This window comes from Pieris brassicae, chromosome 6 (genome assembly GCF_905147105.1).
Source record: "Pieris brassicae chromosome 6, ilPieBrab1.1, whole genome shotgun sequence".
Lineage (NCBI taxonomy): Eukaryota > Metazoa > Arthropoda > Insecta > Lepidoptera > Pieridae > Pieris > Pieris brassicae.
This window is the reverse complement of record NC_059670.1, coordinates 3,362,042-3,379,411: the sequence shown is the minus strand read 5'-3', so window position 1 is coordinate 3,379,411 and position 17,370 is coordinate 3,362,042. Positions and strand designations below refer to the sequence as shown.

Sequence of the window (17,370 nt, the reverse complement as noted above, 5' to 3'; positions counted from 1 at the left end):
ACGGGGGTCGCTTTTGCTTACTTTAGCCACTATTTTTATACCTACTACTTTAGTTAATATGATGTTAGGTTTTATCCTTACATATGTATATCTACGATATTTATCTACAATCTATGGGCAAATGTTAAATCCATACATAACTCGGTACCTATTTAAAATTCTAATTGTTAAGGTAAATAATGCAGATGTGTTAGAGATGTTGGGTTTGCCCCTACCAACTAACCACACCAGACACAGGAAACTATTGTTGGCTATGCCGCGAGCACACAATTACTCAGAGATTCACGGGCGTGCATTGCGCACAAATAATGTTGTGGTAAAGATTGATATATTCAGATTGTTTATTATTTGTTATGGGAAGGTTTTAGTTCTTTCTTTCAAATTGAATTTGTGCCGAGTTGTAATGGTAAAATATTTATTGCCCTACGCCCTTATTTATTACGTGAATCAGGAATGTAACGAGTAGAACAGCACAACTTCAACATATAAAAAACCAAGTACTGGGCTTCAGATTTCTGTGTTTGCTCTGTCGTGATCATCTGTTTTTATTTTATTGGTGTGCCTGACACGCTGACGATTTATTGGGTTAAGTCACGATAGTATTGTCTTAACATAGCTTTTACACAGTGAAAAAAAAAACAATTATTTAACCGGATTAAAGCTATTTGTATTATTATAAACTTATAATTATTTTACATAATTTTAAATTTACAGATAACAGCTGTGATACTTTTGACATTCGACACCTTTTGTCTTCAGTCACCGTGACCACGCACGCTGTAAAGCAGGCGAAACGTCGAAAATTTTTTAAATTATGTAAAATAATTATAAGTTTATAATAATACAAATAGCTTTAATCCGGTTAAAAAATTGTTTTTCATTTTAAGTCACGATGTTTTCCTTCACCGTAAGAGCGATTGTTTTAGACAGATTGTCTAGCATACGCTGTTTATATATCTTAACCACAATCAAATACTGCAACCGGGGTTTAAAATAACTGTTACATTTTAAACTAAAATTTATTTATTTCAAAGACGAATCTTAGACATAAAAAAAAGCTTTAAATAAATTGACTTAAATTACGAGATACATACATATCACTTACATCACAAATAAAATATTAAATATACGGGGTCGATTTCTTTGCTTATTGATAGATGGCGTTGTTCTAAAGACAATTTAAAGAAACTTAAATTTTCGTATCTCGTAATATTCGAATTAGGAACATTAAATCGTAATAACATACTTAATAAAACAATACAAAAAACTCAAGGTGATCAATTAATGTCTCTTTTCATCAATAGCACTGATTGAGTTTTAAAAAAATTAATCATGTGACGAATATTTAAACAATTTGTATGACTCAAAACTTGGTGATTAAAAAGAGTGGCGGAGAGTTTCTTGACTTACAAACTGGTAGTAAATATAAATCTAGAATCAATTCAACATCTTTTATGTTGAAGTTATTTTGAGCTGAGTTTATGAATTAGCAATATTTAGTTAGTATATCTTGTCTGTAGAATATTAAAAACTTTTATCTTAAACATTATTAGGTTAATTTTGATAAAATTAAATAGTAGGTAACGAGTGACTACGTAAATTAAAATCTATATGTGACATTTCGATAAAGCTGCATATACTTTTTTATTATTTAAGCAGCGCCATCTATTAGAGATAAATAGAAAACAAAATATACAAAGTAGTGTCTTGCCTAATACTCTTTACCTAATAATATTTTATAAGCTTCAGCCTCAGTAAATTTGAATTTAAATGAATTTACTTAATTGCAATATTATATATTATATTAAAACATACAAATGGGATTGACTCAGTGGTTTAATAATTCTCAAGTTCCGTTCGATTCATGTATCAATAAATTTAAAACTTGTATTTTTATGTGTGCTTAACACTTGCTTATGGCAGAGTTCAGAAGGTCGATATATATCGTGTTCTTTGAGATCTCGTCAATATTTTGTGTGTGTCTTGATTTGAATGAGCACCCAGAGAATGTTGGTTAAGTATTTTTGTGTTTATGCTTATTAAAAATTAAAGTACAGAAATGATTACGCAAGTTTATTTTTTTAATGAACTTACCTTAACTTATATTAAGGAAGGTTAGAGTATGGCCTGTTTGGCCTTACTTTAACTACTACGACTACCGACGATATTGAAGTCAATATCTATTGAAAGTGTACTACCAGTCAATTCAATATAATATATTGAGACTTTATTTTTTTACAGTCTGACCCCTGCCCTTATCACTGTACTTGTGAATGTGACCTGAAAATCGACTACTACTCGGTTGGCCGATCACACACAGTTAGATGATTAATGTGACAAGGTTCTAACTCTGTAATAAGACGCAAAAATGTGTCACTTACCTTATACTATTCTTAGATTATTAAAAGGCTGGAAGGTATTTAGTAGAACATTTCTTTGTTTAAAATTATTGCTTTTATTTAAATAACATTATTATAATGACATGCCTTAGGAATTTTCTATAAGTACTTCGTTTTAACAAAAACATAACACTGATATTGTTATATTAAATAAAAAATGAGGGTAGTTGAAAAAAATTACAATTACGCGAATTTTAATACAAAGTGTAATAAAAGTCTAATAATCAAAAAAACTATATAAATTATACAGTGATTTAACTAAAGTATTTACTGACTGAATCGTCAATAAATCAGTGTTAAAAAGTGTTTTTATTTACGATTTCACTCAGTGTGTAATCGGAAACTATATTTATCAATTCCACAGTATGTTTTATTCAGACAAAATCCTTATTCCTACCTTAATAAAATACAGTTAAAATTATTTAAAGACAACTAAATCTTATCTACTCTCAGGTTTTGGTTTAGGAGGTTTGAACCCCATAATTTTCTTCTTTTTCTTCTCTTTTCCACTTGACGATTGAAAGGTTTTCCAACTGTCCACGCGGTTTTGACGAGACTCCTGAAAAGATAAATATTTCGAAATATTAGACTTGGCTTAGGTTCATTTTATTACATATTTGATAGTCAAACCAGTGGCAACACAAATAGAAAACTTTAAATCGGACTGAAAGACTTGTATCCAAATTCATGTAGTAAATATAAAAAAAATTTAAATGTGAATATACGGGCATATAGAAAATTAAAAAAAAAGCCAACTGAAGGAGAAGGCCATGGAATAAATAAAAAAAAAAGTTTTTTATTGCGTTTATTTTTAAATTTATTTTCATATAAATCCTACCACCTACCTACAACTTTATAAAAATATATGGTCACTATAAAATAATTTTTCACTCAGTTTTAATAAACATATGACATTTCTAGACGTTTACTTATACTTCAAAAATAAAAATAGTAGTTTATTTATCATAATTTTAAATCAGTTGTGAAATATAACCGTCAAAACGCGCCGCACAGGTTTATCTATGGTATGTTTCATTTTATTTTGATGTTTTTACCCCTAAATTTGCATGTTTATTATAAAATACACATGCCTAAATGTTTGTTTTTACATATTTTTATATATATGATGTCGCTATGAGAATTAGCCTGTTTTTGTCGTGTTTTTACTAACGTTTATTATACTATACAATGCCGCAGTTGCAGTTACCTTTCGTTGGTGGTGTATAGAATAATATACAATATTTTTTTGGACTTTACTCTAAAATTTAAATTGCAAGTATATCTGTCTTATATATAAAACTGATTTTATTACAATTTAAAAGACAGTTGGACTTACGTTAGACCGCCTCGTTGATATAGTGATTGTAGAAAGCGACACACAAAGTTGTGGGTACGATTCCCACAAAAAATACTAGTATTATTATTACTGCAATGCAACATACCTAATTACCTATATAAAGGAACAAATAATATGACTTACATTATTTATTATTGACTTACATTATAAAGCAATGTGGTTTGGCTTTACTATGACGATGGGATTTTTGTATGTTTCTTTTGCTTTGGTTTTACACTGCTTTGAGCGAAAGAGCTAGGCGCATTTTATCCTTAGTACCAGAAAAGATTGCGGCCTCTGACACAAGTGACGTAGCCAGTAGTGGTGGTGAAGCTGGAATTATTAGATCAGCAGAAAGCTCTCCAGCGCTATCGATAAATTCCAGTCTCGAAAGGTTAAACCTCCTACAAACTTCTGATGATGAAGAATGCAAGCGATATTTATGCCGATACAACCGAAGTGTCTCTTACACCTATTCGTACTCAGCTATTTCCTAAACCATCAGAAAGTAATTATGACGCTCTACCCTCAATTTCATCTTTGTCTTCAAATCAATCTCTTGCATCCACACCTGTCGGCACACCTTTGACGTTCGCTCAAAAAATGAAACGCAAAGCTCCTGCCATCGGTGCGCGTAAAACAAAAAGACAATGTAGCAGAAGAATTAAATTATCTTTTCGCTGTCAAAAAGCACAATTTCAACACAAGGCTGCAACAGCAGAACCTACATTTCTGGAAAATTTACTATCTTATTGTATTGGTCACCTTTAGATTATTTTTATAGATTTTTTACTGAAGACTTATTAGATATTATTACCACTCACTCAAATTTATATAGCGTAAAAAGAACAGGAAGATCCATGACAGCTTCAAGGAAAGAAATACTAGACTTTTTCGCAATAAATGTCATCATGAGTATTGCAGTTTTGCCATCATACAAAGATTACTGGAAAAAGTAATTCCGTTATGCAAAGGTAGCAGATGTAATGTCCCTAAAAAGATTTGAACAAATCGGGCGATTTTTACATTTTAACAATAATTCTGAAGCTAATACATCAGATAGATATTATAAAATACGTCCTGTAATTGACCACATTCGAACACAGTGTTCATCCGTAGAAGAGAATGCTTTTATTATCGACGAAATGGTTATTCCGTACAAAGGTAAGAAAGCAGGAAGTCGCACAGGTCGTATATGAATATTCTGTAGCAACTTTTGGCATTTAGCAACTTATAGCAACTTTTAGCAACTTATATGCATTACCAACGCTTGGCTTTTACGCCGGAGACATAACGAAATGACCAACACCACTAGAAAGCAGGTTCGTCTAAAAGACTTTAGGTATGAAATCTACAAGGGCCTACTAAAACAAGGTTGAAACGTTTCAATGAAAAATTTACACGCAATACCTGACAAAGCAAAAATAAAAAACCGGTATCTGAACGACCATGCCGTGATGTCCGGTAAGACAAATATGACCATTGACCGCAAATAACTGGATATCAGAGGTGCAAGTAATGCAAAGCTGGCCAGGCAAGTACGATGTGCATATGCAATATGTAACGTTCATCTTTAGTATGGGAAGAATCGAAACTGTTTTTTGTAGTACCACCGCAAGCAATAGGGTCTCTGAATTATTATAGGATTATTTTGTTGTTCAAGAAAGATTTATTTTATTAAACATTTTTACTTCCACCAAGACAGTTATTTTTATTTAAAAGCATGTTATTTACAATAATCTTTTGATATATGTTAAAAACTACCAGAAACGTTCTAACTCTCCCTAAACATAGCACTGTATATAAAAATGTGATTATCACTGTACGCGTAGCAATGTATTGAATATTATATATCTTGCTTTTCCAAAATTTTCATATCACGATTTTTTTAATGTTTTTTATACCCCTAAGCTGCCTATATTTTTTTTGTTCAAAAAAGCAATCTTGCCACGATAAGGGTTAATAAATACGCGATTGGAGTTGTGTTAACCTAATAACTTGAGCGTGCAGCATTCATCCCTATGTTCATGGAACAGAACAAGGGCTGTTGCATCGTTTGTATCGGTTGTAATTAATTAAAACATTAGGTACTGTGTCTATTTCAACTTACTTCAAAGTTCTTAGCCCACTCTTTCTCAAAAGACATTTGCTCCTCTTGCTCGATTTCCGATTCTCGTTTTCTTTTTCTCTCTTCCATGTCTCTTGTTTCTAGATGTTGCCTCTTTCTCTCCATATCAGCAAAAAGCTGGAAACATTTTAGTTTATTTTCAATAACAAAATAGTGTAAAATTTTTGTAACAGATTTTGTCTCCAAAATATTAAGTCTGGAAACGATTTCGAGGCAGCTTTAACGATACGGTTCGGCCTTATAGAATAAAAATATACTTTTTAGAAATTAGAATCGTTTTTCTTGTGTGCTTAAGGGATGTGATATATCGTAAAGTAAAATCAATTAGAACTGTACCAACAATTTAACATGTTAAAGAATTATTTATTTTATTTAAACAAAATAAGTTACTATTATAGATTACTCCAATGCGGACACTATTATTATTAATATCACATACAACAATACATACACATGGGAAAAACCTAGAACTAACTATTTCTTACAATATAGGAACTGACATGAAGACCTTTTGTTTGTTAATCTATACAGTTTATTAACTATTTCTATACATTGTGTCGTGTGAGCCCTTTTCAAGAGGTTAGTTTTTGGTGAGGGTACTAATAGTAACAGCGTTAGTCAAAGATTTCTTCTTCACAAACTTTGTTTAGCAACTTCATGTCAGTACTGCTGCCTTAAGCTAAAATTCAGAGTTGAATTTTTAACGCTTAGTATGACTCCCATATGTCAATGTCAAATACCATCACAACTTTGACAGACAAGTCATACTTTGAATAAAGTGAAACTCTAAATATATAATATTGTCTTTAGTTAACATAGCTTTTACACATTGAAAGAAAACAATTTTTTAACCGGATTAAAGCTATTTGTATGAAATATATGTAGCAGTAGAATAATTATAAGTTTATAATAACACAAATAGCTTTAATCCGGTTAAAAAATTGTTTTCTTTCTAAATATATAAGTCTATGCTTATAATAATTGTTCAATGATTTATTATTCATAAATTAAGCATCAAAATTAGAATCCCTCACTCATAATACAAAATTAAAAGTATTCTTACAATACCTTCATAGTCATAACATAGACAGCATGCTTAAATTTATCTGGATCGTCTTCTGGTATCGGCTCATCACTACGGCCTTCTTTCCTTTGTTTCTTGCGTTTCTGTTCGATCTGTTTCAAAATAAAAATCTATTAATTACTTATCAACTACAAAATTTACCAATATAAGTGATTCTTCCAGTATGACCAGATATCAGTTCTATTCATAGGCACTCACATCACATAGACAACAACTACTGAATAGTTTAGACAAATGAAATTTGTCAAAAAACTTTAATTTTATTTTTAATTTGTAAACACAAAATTCAAACATCCGTCTTAATACAGTACACATATATTTTTGGCATTATCTTAACAAGCATTGATACAAAATGACATGTATACTTATTAAATATATAGGATAACAATACACTTAGCATAATATAAAGCCTTGTGCTCAGGAGCAAGTTTTATGATTCCATTAAATCCATTTACAGACATAAAATTTTGTATAAACATACATTTATTATTTTTTAGCCAATTTATTATTGGTACATTGTCATTTTATCAGTTAGCAGCTCCCTTTTTAAATTAAGTAAAGATTTGTATAACTACTTTATTCTAAGTAGATTAAATATTTAAAGACATTATAAAAGTAACACAACAGATTTAAGGCAAAATTTAGTCAAAAGCAGTATACTTACCATGTGTTCAGTCCTTTCTTTTGCTTCTTGGTAAATGTCCAGGCATTTCTTTCTTGTGTCCTCATTTTCCAAGGTCTTCCATGCTCGATTTACTATCTCAAATGACTGTTGAGCTCGCTCGAGATCATCCTGTAAATAAACAGACATATATGACACATAGTTACTGTACATGTGAATATTCAAATTACCTGAGTGATGCTTAGCAATGGTTTAACAAAAACCTTATGCACATTATTCAGAAAGTCTTAAGACTTTTTTTCAATCTCGAACTACTTAAAGTTACTTTGAGGCTGTTATTGTTATACTGAAAACCAAATAAAGCATCATAATTTTTTTGGACTACTAGACATCCTCCATAGTATTTACACTTTACTGCTCAATATAAACACTCAATCAAAACAAGAAAAAAAAGATTTACGAAATATAAAAAACCTCACTTGGTGCTTTATCGCTATTAAGTGATATCTTCTAGGCAAGGCTAATTTAAAATAAATGTATAAAACTAAAGAATTGTTTGTTTTTTGACATTCTTTAATGTGCTTCTTGACTAGTCGTTGTTTTTGTCTTACCTATTAAGAAGCATGGTGGGTAGATTCAGTAAGCAATGTCCATCTGTGAATGAAAACGAAATATTGACGGGGCTACCGTCTGACCAAAACAAAACCTTACACACTACAATAAAGATAAATCAGAGAGTTTTTTAAAGTATATAAATCCATGATATCCAAATATAAGCAATATTTATCTTGTTTTTTTTACTAAAAAGTTTCTTTATATTATGTAAATACACACCATATTTTTATCAGGATGTACCAGAATTGAAAGACGTCTATATTTTTTTTTAATTTCATCAAGAGAGGCATCTGGCTCTACTTGCAGGACTTCAAATGGATTTAAATTAAAATAGGTAGATCCTGGCCGAAGTAACCTTTCAATTTGTTGCTTAGGAGTTAAAACTGAATCCCTTTTTTCTATTTCCTTAACCTGAAACCAGAATTGTATCAAATAAATTATCTATGTATTAATAGATATATTCATAACATCAAAAAGTTTCATGTAGGTACATTTAGTTTCAGATGATTCTAGCACTTTTCTGTACTCTTTCTATGGCATATGTGTATGATAAAACTTGTAATTGTTTTAAAATACTTTATTAATATTAATTTGCAAGTGTATATTTAAAGAAAAAAGAAAGCCATTGCTTTATTAGAACAACCAATATCATCTTGCTTAAATTACGATTAATAGAGTATTTTGTTTATATGATTAGAAGAAATTACCTCAGAATAAAACTCTTCAAAGGATTCTTTCTTGTTGCTAGTCGAAGATGACATCGTAGTAAATAGCAAATAAGATCACAAAGGTCTAATTATATACAGGATTCTTGGTCATTTGGAATATTCGCCATTCAAGGAGCAGAATCGAATTATTTTTCAGTAATTATTGTACAATTACAAATGTTCTCTTAAGTAGAACAATTAATAGCTAAATAAGGATTGCAAACATTTGAGCATTAACATTAGCTACCACAGGGTATATAAAAAATTAATATAACCTAAAAATTGATAATTCGTAGTTTGATCACTTTGACAATAACATTAGTATATACACTGACTGATCGCTTTGTCACGTGACCATTTACAAACACGTTAGGCCTATCACTCACGTCTCACTCACTATCAGCACTGAATCACGCCTGTCGTGAATACACTAACATAACACTGATAACACTTTGTTTTCTCACAGGCCTCAAGCTTTTTGCACAGATATTGATGTCAAGAAATGTCGATCATAAAATTTAAATTGTGAAATACGAAAATATTTTATTTTTTACATTGACGTACGGGTCAATTGCGAAGAATAATAAATCTTTACTAGATACTATTTTCAAGTGTTTGTCAAGAAAACGATAACAATTATTTTGAACACAGATGATGAAAAATGTTATCATTTGGCATTCGTTGGCATTTGTGGATAACAAGTCACAACTGTCGAAAGGTGATTTTATCTCAAGCCACGGCCGTCATCCCCCAGAAGTCGGTCGGTCAGTCATGCCAACTTGGGGATTTTCTCCCCAAATTTAGGAGGAATCTTTGAGGTTTTCACGAAATATCAAAATCTATAATACTCCAAGATCGAAATTTTATACCACTTGAATGTATTTTTGATAGATATTTTTGATATTATTACCTTAAACCAAGTGTAAAGCAAGAACTTTTTAATCGATGTTTAGTGTTTTTGAAGTTGGTTTTAGGGGGAACATTCCGTAGGAGTTGGCTTCACTCATCACTACAAGGCTAGTTAGCGTTTAGGCTAAGTGCTAACTCTTTAAGTCCAAAGTCTAGTCTCCTAAGTCTTAACTCTTTGCAACAGGTATGAACTACAGTTAAGCTTTTATGTAAGCTACGTTTCATCAAAATGTAAAATAGTAGCTATGTTGCTTTATAGTTAATTACTAAATTTAAAAAAAAGTTTTGAATTATAATAGGTTTAGTTAACGACACCAAAACTCACCGCTGAATTCTGATGCTATAGCAAACCCAATTTTTTGCAAAGCTCCCTTTAAAATAATATAAGTTATTTTTAATGTTAGTTTTTGAAAAAAAGGTTCAGTTCAATTCAGTTCAAAAAACCCTGGATGACGTTTTCAAGACCATTAACTTAAGAATTGTCCTTTGGAAATTGTTGTAGGAAGACTACTATAGCTCTTATATATTTATGTTATTTTAAACATAAAATTTATTTAAGTTTCATAATGTTTCAGGTTCTGGTAATTTGTTAAAGATACAAACAAGACAAGGTAATCATCAAGTACAATGTTTAAATATACTTCATTCACTCTCATGGGATAAGCCTTTTAACTCACAGCTTTTTAGAATTAACATTTTAAGAGTTTTAATAAAGAATGTCAGACTTTACAAATACAGTATTGTAACGTAATGAAGGTATTAGGTTTGAACAATGGTGCCCGCTGCTTATATGGGGAGAGGAGAGATGGCCTAAGCAACAATTTCCATCAGAGAATATAATTACCAAAACTTCACAGAATGCATTAAAATATGCATCAAAGGACCTAACCCAACATAACTGAAAAAAATCTGAAGGTACAGATGAAACTACACTTAACCAATTTCAGGAAGCACCAGATATTCTCATAGATAATGATTATGCAGATCCATATCAACCTCAGAATGATTGGCAAATAAAACCTAGAATAAAATATTGCCAATGGTTTTTGAAAAATTCATACAGTAACTTTGTTTGGATCTTGGATTTGCTTTATCAATTTTTAAGCTAATCTTGGACATGTAAAAGTTTGGGCTGGCTTTACAATGGGAAACTGTAAGCCCACCATCCTTGGCCCTTATTTCATTGAAAATCGAGATAACTGTTATTTGAAAATGTCTACATTTGAAAATGTTACCGATGATATACCCATGCCATTCTCAAGCTATTACTATTTCTACTAGATGAGAAAAACTGAAAGAGAAAAAAATCTGTTATGAAATATTTGAATTCAAAATTTGGTGAGAAATGGATATTGGATATGCTGTATGTTCTTTCCTACGGCCATCTAGATGTCTAGACTTGACACCTGTTGAGTACTATATTTGGAAAAAAGTAAGCAAAATTATCTTTCTAGAGGAAAATGAAGAAGTGATTGTATCCGTAACAGAAACAACATGAAAATGTAAATGAGGTGAAGAAAATAGTTATAGAAGCATTTTCAACTCTCAAGACAGTTCAGCTTTTTTAACTTTATTAATTTTGATACTTTATTGGTGACCTAACAATATTAAAATCAATACAAAATAATATTTAGATTATCTGTTTCTAATTGATACTTATGGATAATGAGGTTAATTTATCAGAAACAGATTGGTTCCAATATATGTGATTTCATTGGCTTCCCATATAATTACTGAACCAAGTTAAGGTATATTAAAGCCTTTTTATTTGTGTAACAATACAAAAAAGATAAAATATGAATGTATAAATTATTATTTTTTCATTTTAGTTAATAGTAATCTTTTAATTTTGCCAGGTAACATGTTCAAAAATAAAGTTGTGATTATCACTGGAGCAAGCTCTGGCATTGGTGCTGAAACAGCTATTGAGTTCTCTAAACTTGGTGGTAATGTTGTACTAACAGGAAGGAATAAAGATAATTTAGAAAAAGTGGCTGCATCATGTCAGCGAGCTTCACCAGAAAACTTGCATCCTCTTATAGTTATATCTGACATGAATAAAGAAGATCATGTGGAGAATATCATAAACAAAACAATTGAAAAATTCACTAAACTGGATGTGCTTGTGAATAATGCTGGTGTTTTGGAATCTGGAACGATAGAAACAACATCGTTGGACCAATATGATAGAGTGATGACTACAAATGTTAAAGGTCCATATCACATCACGATGTTAGCTACACCATATCTTATTAAAACTAAAGGATGTATAGTAAATGTTTCTAGTGTGACAGGTATGAGGTCATTCCCTAATGTCTTAGCATATTGTATGTCTAAGGCAGCTTTAGATCAGTTTACAAGATGTGTCGCGTTAGAATTAGGTGGGAAAGGTGTACGTGTCAATGCTGTTAATCCAGGCGTTATAACGACCGGCCTGCATAAGAAAGGTGGCATGAACGACAGTGATTATGAGGATTTCCTGAAAAAATGTGCAGCAACACATGCCTTGGGTAGACCTGGCGATGCGTCAGAAGTATCATCTGTCATTGTATTTTTGGCTAGTGAAGCTGCTAGTAATATCACTGGAGCAACTTTACCGGTTGATGGGGGACGCCATGCTATGTGCCCACGTTGAAAATCCGTAAGAAATATATTGTGAGATTTATGGCTAATGTGTATTTTTTATAACCCGTCCTAATGTATTATATGACAGACTAATGTTTCTTTTGTCTGTATAACTCTAAAAAAGTGACTTAATTAGTACCAAAAATTAAAAACATGTAGCTACATTTATAGTTATCTCTATCGAACCTTAATTGGATTACTGTCATTGTTTCAGAGATTTATTTACTTTCCGTTTATAAATTGGTTAACTATTTTTTTATATACACTGATATATATTTATATAATTTATTTTACATAAAATCAACCAAATATAGAGGTAGTAGAGGTAGAAACGCTACACAAACCAAGAATTATTAATAAAGCATATCGTCAATTTAAAGAAACATTTCTGGACAACCTATTCAGTAGATTTCACACTGTTGGATTTTAATGCGAATCTTGGTAAAGACCTGTATTTCCTATCCTCTCTTAATAATATTATAATATCAAAAATTATTATATAAAAAATCTTGACATAAGAAAAGCTACAAAACGACTTGGTCGTTCACATACATGTATTCGGCATTGATTAGTACTTTTCATGATTCAGATAAATCGTAATCAGAAACAGCATTAAATCTAAAACTAATTTCAAAAGTAAACGTACGGCAGAAACATAAATGAAATGAAATAACTTGAACACTCAGAAAACGTGTCAAATTTTCGCTATGGATTATATCTTCCTTAAACAGAAATTAAATTTGGATTGAAGAAGCGGAATCCACGTTAAATAATTTCTGTATTTTCAAAATTGAAAATAAATTATGTAAACTGTTAGAATGCTTTGTATAAGTTGTTGTAAAGTATTGACAGGCTTGGAGATGTGAGCCACGTCTTCAGTGCCTATTTTATTGAAAAATTTAAAGTTTTCTTCAAAGATTAAAATTCGTGGTTAAAGATAATATTACTGATGATATTCCAGTATCGCTTTTATTCGCATCACATTCTTATAGATAGCATACCTGTGGAAGAGAAAAAGAAAATCACCGAGTATTTAAGTTCTAACTATAGAGAAAAATTGGTCACAAGTTTTAGCCCAGCCTCTTTGCCATCTAACTCTCTAGACTTAACATCGATACATTACTACATAAATTATGGAGAAGCTAGGAAAATTGTATATCCAGAAATTATTGATGCAAAATGACGTAGGAAATATTAAGGAGCTGAAACACACATACAATATGCTTTCTTAAAACTTATAAGTGAAGAATATGTTCTTTCGCAATTAGCAAAGAATATTTGAACATTTATTAATGTTGAACTTCAACTATTTATTTCCTGCCCTGCATTCCTTTCATGTATTTTTATATACAGTTGGTAATTGCAAATAATCTTTCCAATGTGCCTTGTATATGATGTATTTATATAATATGTAGTAGTTATAATATAAAGATACAACTGTCAGATTAGGTATTTTTGATCGTTAGTTGAAATTTGTGTTAGTAACTGGAATTTGGAATTGTATAGTGGAGAAGGTAATGAAAAAATCATGGTATATTGTAGATCTATCTATATCTATATGATGTATATCTGCTTATACATATGACAGGTTCATTAAAAAGGTCATTAAAAAAGCTATTGGTAATTAAACGTTTATTTCAGATTTTTTTTAAAACTCAGGTTACGAGCTCAACTCATCAGAGGCAGATGATGCGAATATAGATGTATATGAGCAGGAAGCTATATCGGATATAATCGTTCTGGCCTCTGAGCTGGCTGATAGAAGACTTTTTCCTGCACACACCTCCAAAGCAGCAGGGAAAGTCAGCAGTGATAGGTCGATTTTTGAAATCTATAAATAATCAAAAATATAGGGTGAAAAATCCTAATTATTTTATAGTTGTACCTAATAGTTATTATCATAGGCAACAATAACAAAGAAAAACGTTTTGACTTATAAATATTAAGTAGGACCAAGTGTCTGCATGCATGTCATGTGTACTTCATTGTACAAAGATAATCAGAATTCATCTTTCACAGAGTAGTGTTTGGTTCAGTTGACGTCTTGTTTAGTTTAATGCTACTGTTTAAAAATAAAAAAAATATACCATGACAGCACTTTGGGTGGCAAAAGTTATGCCGTTGTATTCTGTTTTGACGACGAGGCCTCCAAGACAAGCTCCGGTGTTGAACAAGCCCGACCCATTTCTGCTGCAGCTGTCCATTTGTTCCACAACTCCTCTTGTGTAATTGACAGCGCCATCTGCCAGTGCTGATAGCTTGTCGACCATAACTTGGATTTTGTCCACGTTTTGTTCAGCGCAAATGTGTGAATTTTCACGCGCTGTTGTAAAAAGATTTTCTGCTGCATCACGTTGGTTCTGAAAAACGTATTGCGAATTAATTTGGGTGAAGTTAAGAAGAACCTATCAAAGAACAAATTGAAGAATCGCTGTTAGGTTCAATAACAAAGATATGAAATAAGTAATAAGTTTATTTCGGACAGAATAGAATCCTAAATAGTTTTTGACGTTTCTAACTTCAATATAAAAAATTTTTTGACTAAAATTATTAGTTAAATAATTAAGAAAATATTTGATCCGGAAATCAATTCGATTCTAAAAGTATTGTTTAAAAAAATTGGTTTACAGGTTTCTCTTTTAACTTTGCATGCACAGTACGATGGGTGGGTATTGCAGGGCTCAAAGTTAGCTCATTGGAGATTAGTAAACAGTGTTAGGCTAAGACTCAAAAATCACTCAAGTGCATAAGGTTTAGCACTAATTTGCATGTACCGAAACGTATGTAGCTGAACGTACACGTCCAAGGATTTAATAGGTACCTCAATACAGGCTTTCACGGCAGGACCAGCGCCTGCAATTCTATCTGCGATGTTCTTTATCGCTTGCTCTATACCGTCACGGAGTTTTTGTATGTCTCCAATGATTTTCTGACCAAACAGTTGTAATTGTTGTTGGATTCCTCTAACGAATGCGGCAGCGGCATCTCTAGCTTGCTGCACAGCCTTCAGTAAATTCTCTATCAATTGTTGTATTAGCAGTCTGTGAAACAAAAGACCTTAAAAATTAAGAAGCACAAGCTTTTTACATAAATATCTTAGGTATACTGTCCATATAGTAAATTGTTATGTAATTTTAAATAGAGTACAAAACTCATTTTAAAAACTTAAATCAATTTATCCTTAGCGTTAGGCTATATAACATAATCATTATTTTAATTCGTTTTCCAATAAAACACTACGAATTGTTTTTACGCTTTGACCAATTCCTTTGTTTTTTTCATGCATTATATAGGCCCTAGAAATGATTTAATAATAAAAAATGTTACTATATAACATACTGTTATACTGATATGTTCCTCATGCTTTACATAAATTTGTAAGTTTAACTGGAAATGTTAATAAATTAAATACTTACCTGGTATTTGCTAAAATATCTACATCTCGTCGTTGGCGTACGGAGACCGATGCTTCAGGGCTTCCGAATGAGGTAGACACCTGCAAAGATTTTCATTTTTTTGTTGAAACAAATATTTATACGACATTTATTTTCGTACCAAATAAAAAATAATATAAATTTAATAATGTAATTCTGTATGTTATAGATAATTTTTTTAGGCCTATTAGGCCTAAAATATATAATAATAAATAATGTTACTTTTATTCTCAAGCGATATTTCTTCTAATTAATAAATAGCTTTCGAAGACCATAGAAATTGTGTACATTTAAATTATAACAAAATCTTAATATTTTTAAAAACTTGAATCGTTTAGTATTTTTATTACATTAAATTAGTGTTTCCCAAGATTCTTTTTGGCATGCCCTGAAATTCTTATGCCTATCAACATACATAACTTTTAATTTTTATTTTTTATTTTAAAGAATAAATGATACCTATCATACTAGGAAATGGTTATCGAACACAGTATGGAAAACATAACATAATGAAAAACTTAATTAACTTTAATAAATTTTCGAATAACAACGATTTGAAATAATAAAATAAACTTTATTTTTATATAAATCGTTGCTTACCAAAAAAAATAAGTTTATTTTGAAATCGGCCGTTATTGCCAGTTATTTTAAATATTAAACTTAAAAACAAGTTGAACTCACCAAACCAAAGAACAAAACAAATACGAGTAGCTTCATTTTACACCGTCTGTATGACAATTCGCGTAAATAATGGTCCGTTGTAACTACTTATGGGTTTTATAGCGAACTAGTTAAACACTACGTTGCAATACTTACAATTGATAAGATCATAGGGTGGTAAACACATTAATTAGCACAAAAGTTAATCATATTTGCTTAGTTTTATCGTACACGTTACCTGGGGGCTTAGTCAAGATGCCTTAACAGTAGCGTATGTAGAAAGTCGAAAACTAAATTTGTCAACATGAACTGTCATTTTCATACAAATTTAGTTTTCAGAAAGCTGACATATCATCTTAACTAAGCCCCTAGATGACCGCATATTTTTCCACTATTTGCAAAATCTGGAAAAGGAATATACGTAATATAAAACTTATTTTGCTGAAAAAGACCTCGCTCCGAGTTGATTTAATATAGATAAGTTACGACGGCAGTAGGCTTATCCTAGTGATTAATCGGGCTATCGGATACTGTGCGTATTAACTCCGGTTACATTACATTTACCACGCCTTGAAGACGACCTGGATCTAACAACATAGATGACGTTAAAGCCCATTTTAATGCCCCAAAGGTCGTAGCGCCACTTAATAGTTACTATGGGACAATTATTTTAAAGAAAAAAAAAACGATGTACTGTTGTATGTTTTTGTATAGAGCAGGGAGTAAACGGGCAGGTGGTTCATCTGATGTTAAGGGACCGTGGACACTATTAAGTATTAATGCTACAGGGCTCGCGAGTGAGAGCTCAATATTTTTATACTCGCAAACAAGTATAAAAATATTGAGGACTG

At 31.1% G+C, this 17,370-nt stretch overlaps 3 protein-coding genes across 6 annotated transcripts; 1 reads left to right on the top strand and 2 right to left on the bottom strand.

Moving 5' to 3' along the window:
* Positions 1-1,310: 1,310 nt before the first annotated feature.
* On the bottom strand, positions 1,311-9,421 carry LOC123710862 (dnaJ homolog subfamily C member 8). The gene is made up of 6 exons (XM_045663125.1): positions 8,892-9,421; positions 8,404-8,595; positions 7,612-7,740; positions 6,932-7,039; positions 5,846-5,980; positions 1,311-2,958 (listed from the first exon to the last, which is right to left on the bottom strand). The coding sequence occupies exons 1-6, from the start codon at positions 8,943-8,945 to the stop codon at positions 2,839-2,841; spliced, it is 738 nt and encodes a 245-aa protein (XP_045519081.1). The 5' UTR covers positions 8,946-9,421; the 3' UTR covers positions 1,311-2,838.
* A 56-nt stretch (positions 9,422-9,477) lies between these two features.
* On the top strand, positions 9,478-12,472 carry LOC123710861 (3-oxoacyl-[acyl-carrier-protein] reductase FabG-like). Of its 4 annotated transcripts, XM_045663121.1 has the most exons (3): positions 9,478-9,984; positions 10,376-10,411; positions 11,657-12,472. In XM_045663121.1, the coding sequence occupies exon 3, from the start codon at positions 11,662-11,664 to the stop codon at positions 12,433-12,435; it is 774 nt and encodes a 257-aa protein (XP_045519077.1). In that variant the 5' UTR covers positions 9,478-9,984; positions 10,376-10,411; positions 11,657-11,661; the 3' UTR covers positions 12,436-12,472. The 4 variants fall into 4 exon arrangements, with proteins under 4 accessions (XP_045519077.1, XP_045519080.1, XP_045519078.1 ...); XM_045663124.1 differs by lacking the exons at positions 9,478-9,984; positions 10,376-10,411 and adding an exon at positions 10,418-11,232; XM_045663122.1 differs by lacking the exons at positions 9,478-9,984; positions 10,376-10,411 and adding an exon at positions 10,418-11,311.
* Positions 12,473-14,042: 1,570 nt separating this feature from the next.
* Positions 14,043-16,634, bottom strand: LOC123711392. Its single transcript, XM_045663963.1, has 5 exons — positions 16,541-16,634; positions 15,842-15,921; positions 15,247-15,466; positions 14,513-14,785; positions 14,043-14,256 (listed from the first exon to the last, which is right to left on the bottom strand). The coding sequence occupies exons 1-5, from the start codon at positions 16,574-16,576 to the stop codon at positions 14,086-14,088; spliced, it is 780 nt and encodes a 259-aa protein (XP_045519919.1). The 5' UTR covers positions 16,577-16,634; the 3' UTR covers positions 14,043-14,085.
* Between the last annotated feature and the right edge of the window lie 736 nt (positions 16,635-17,370).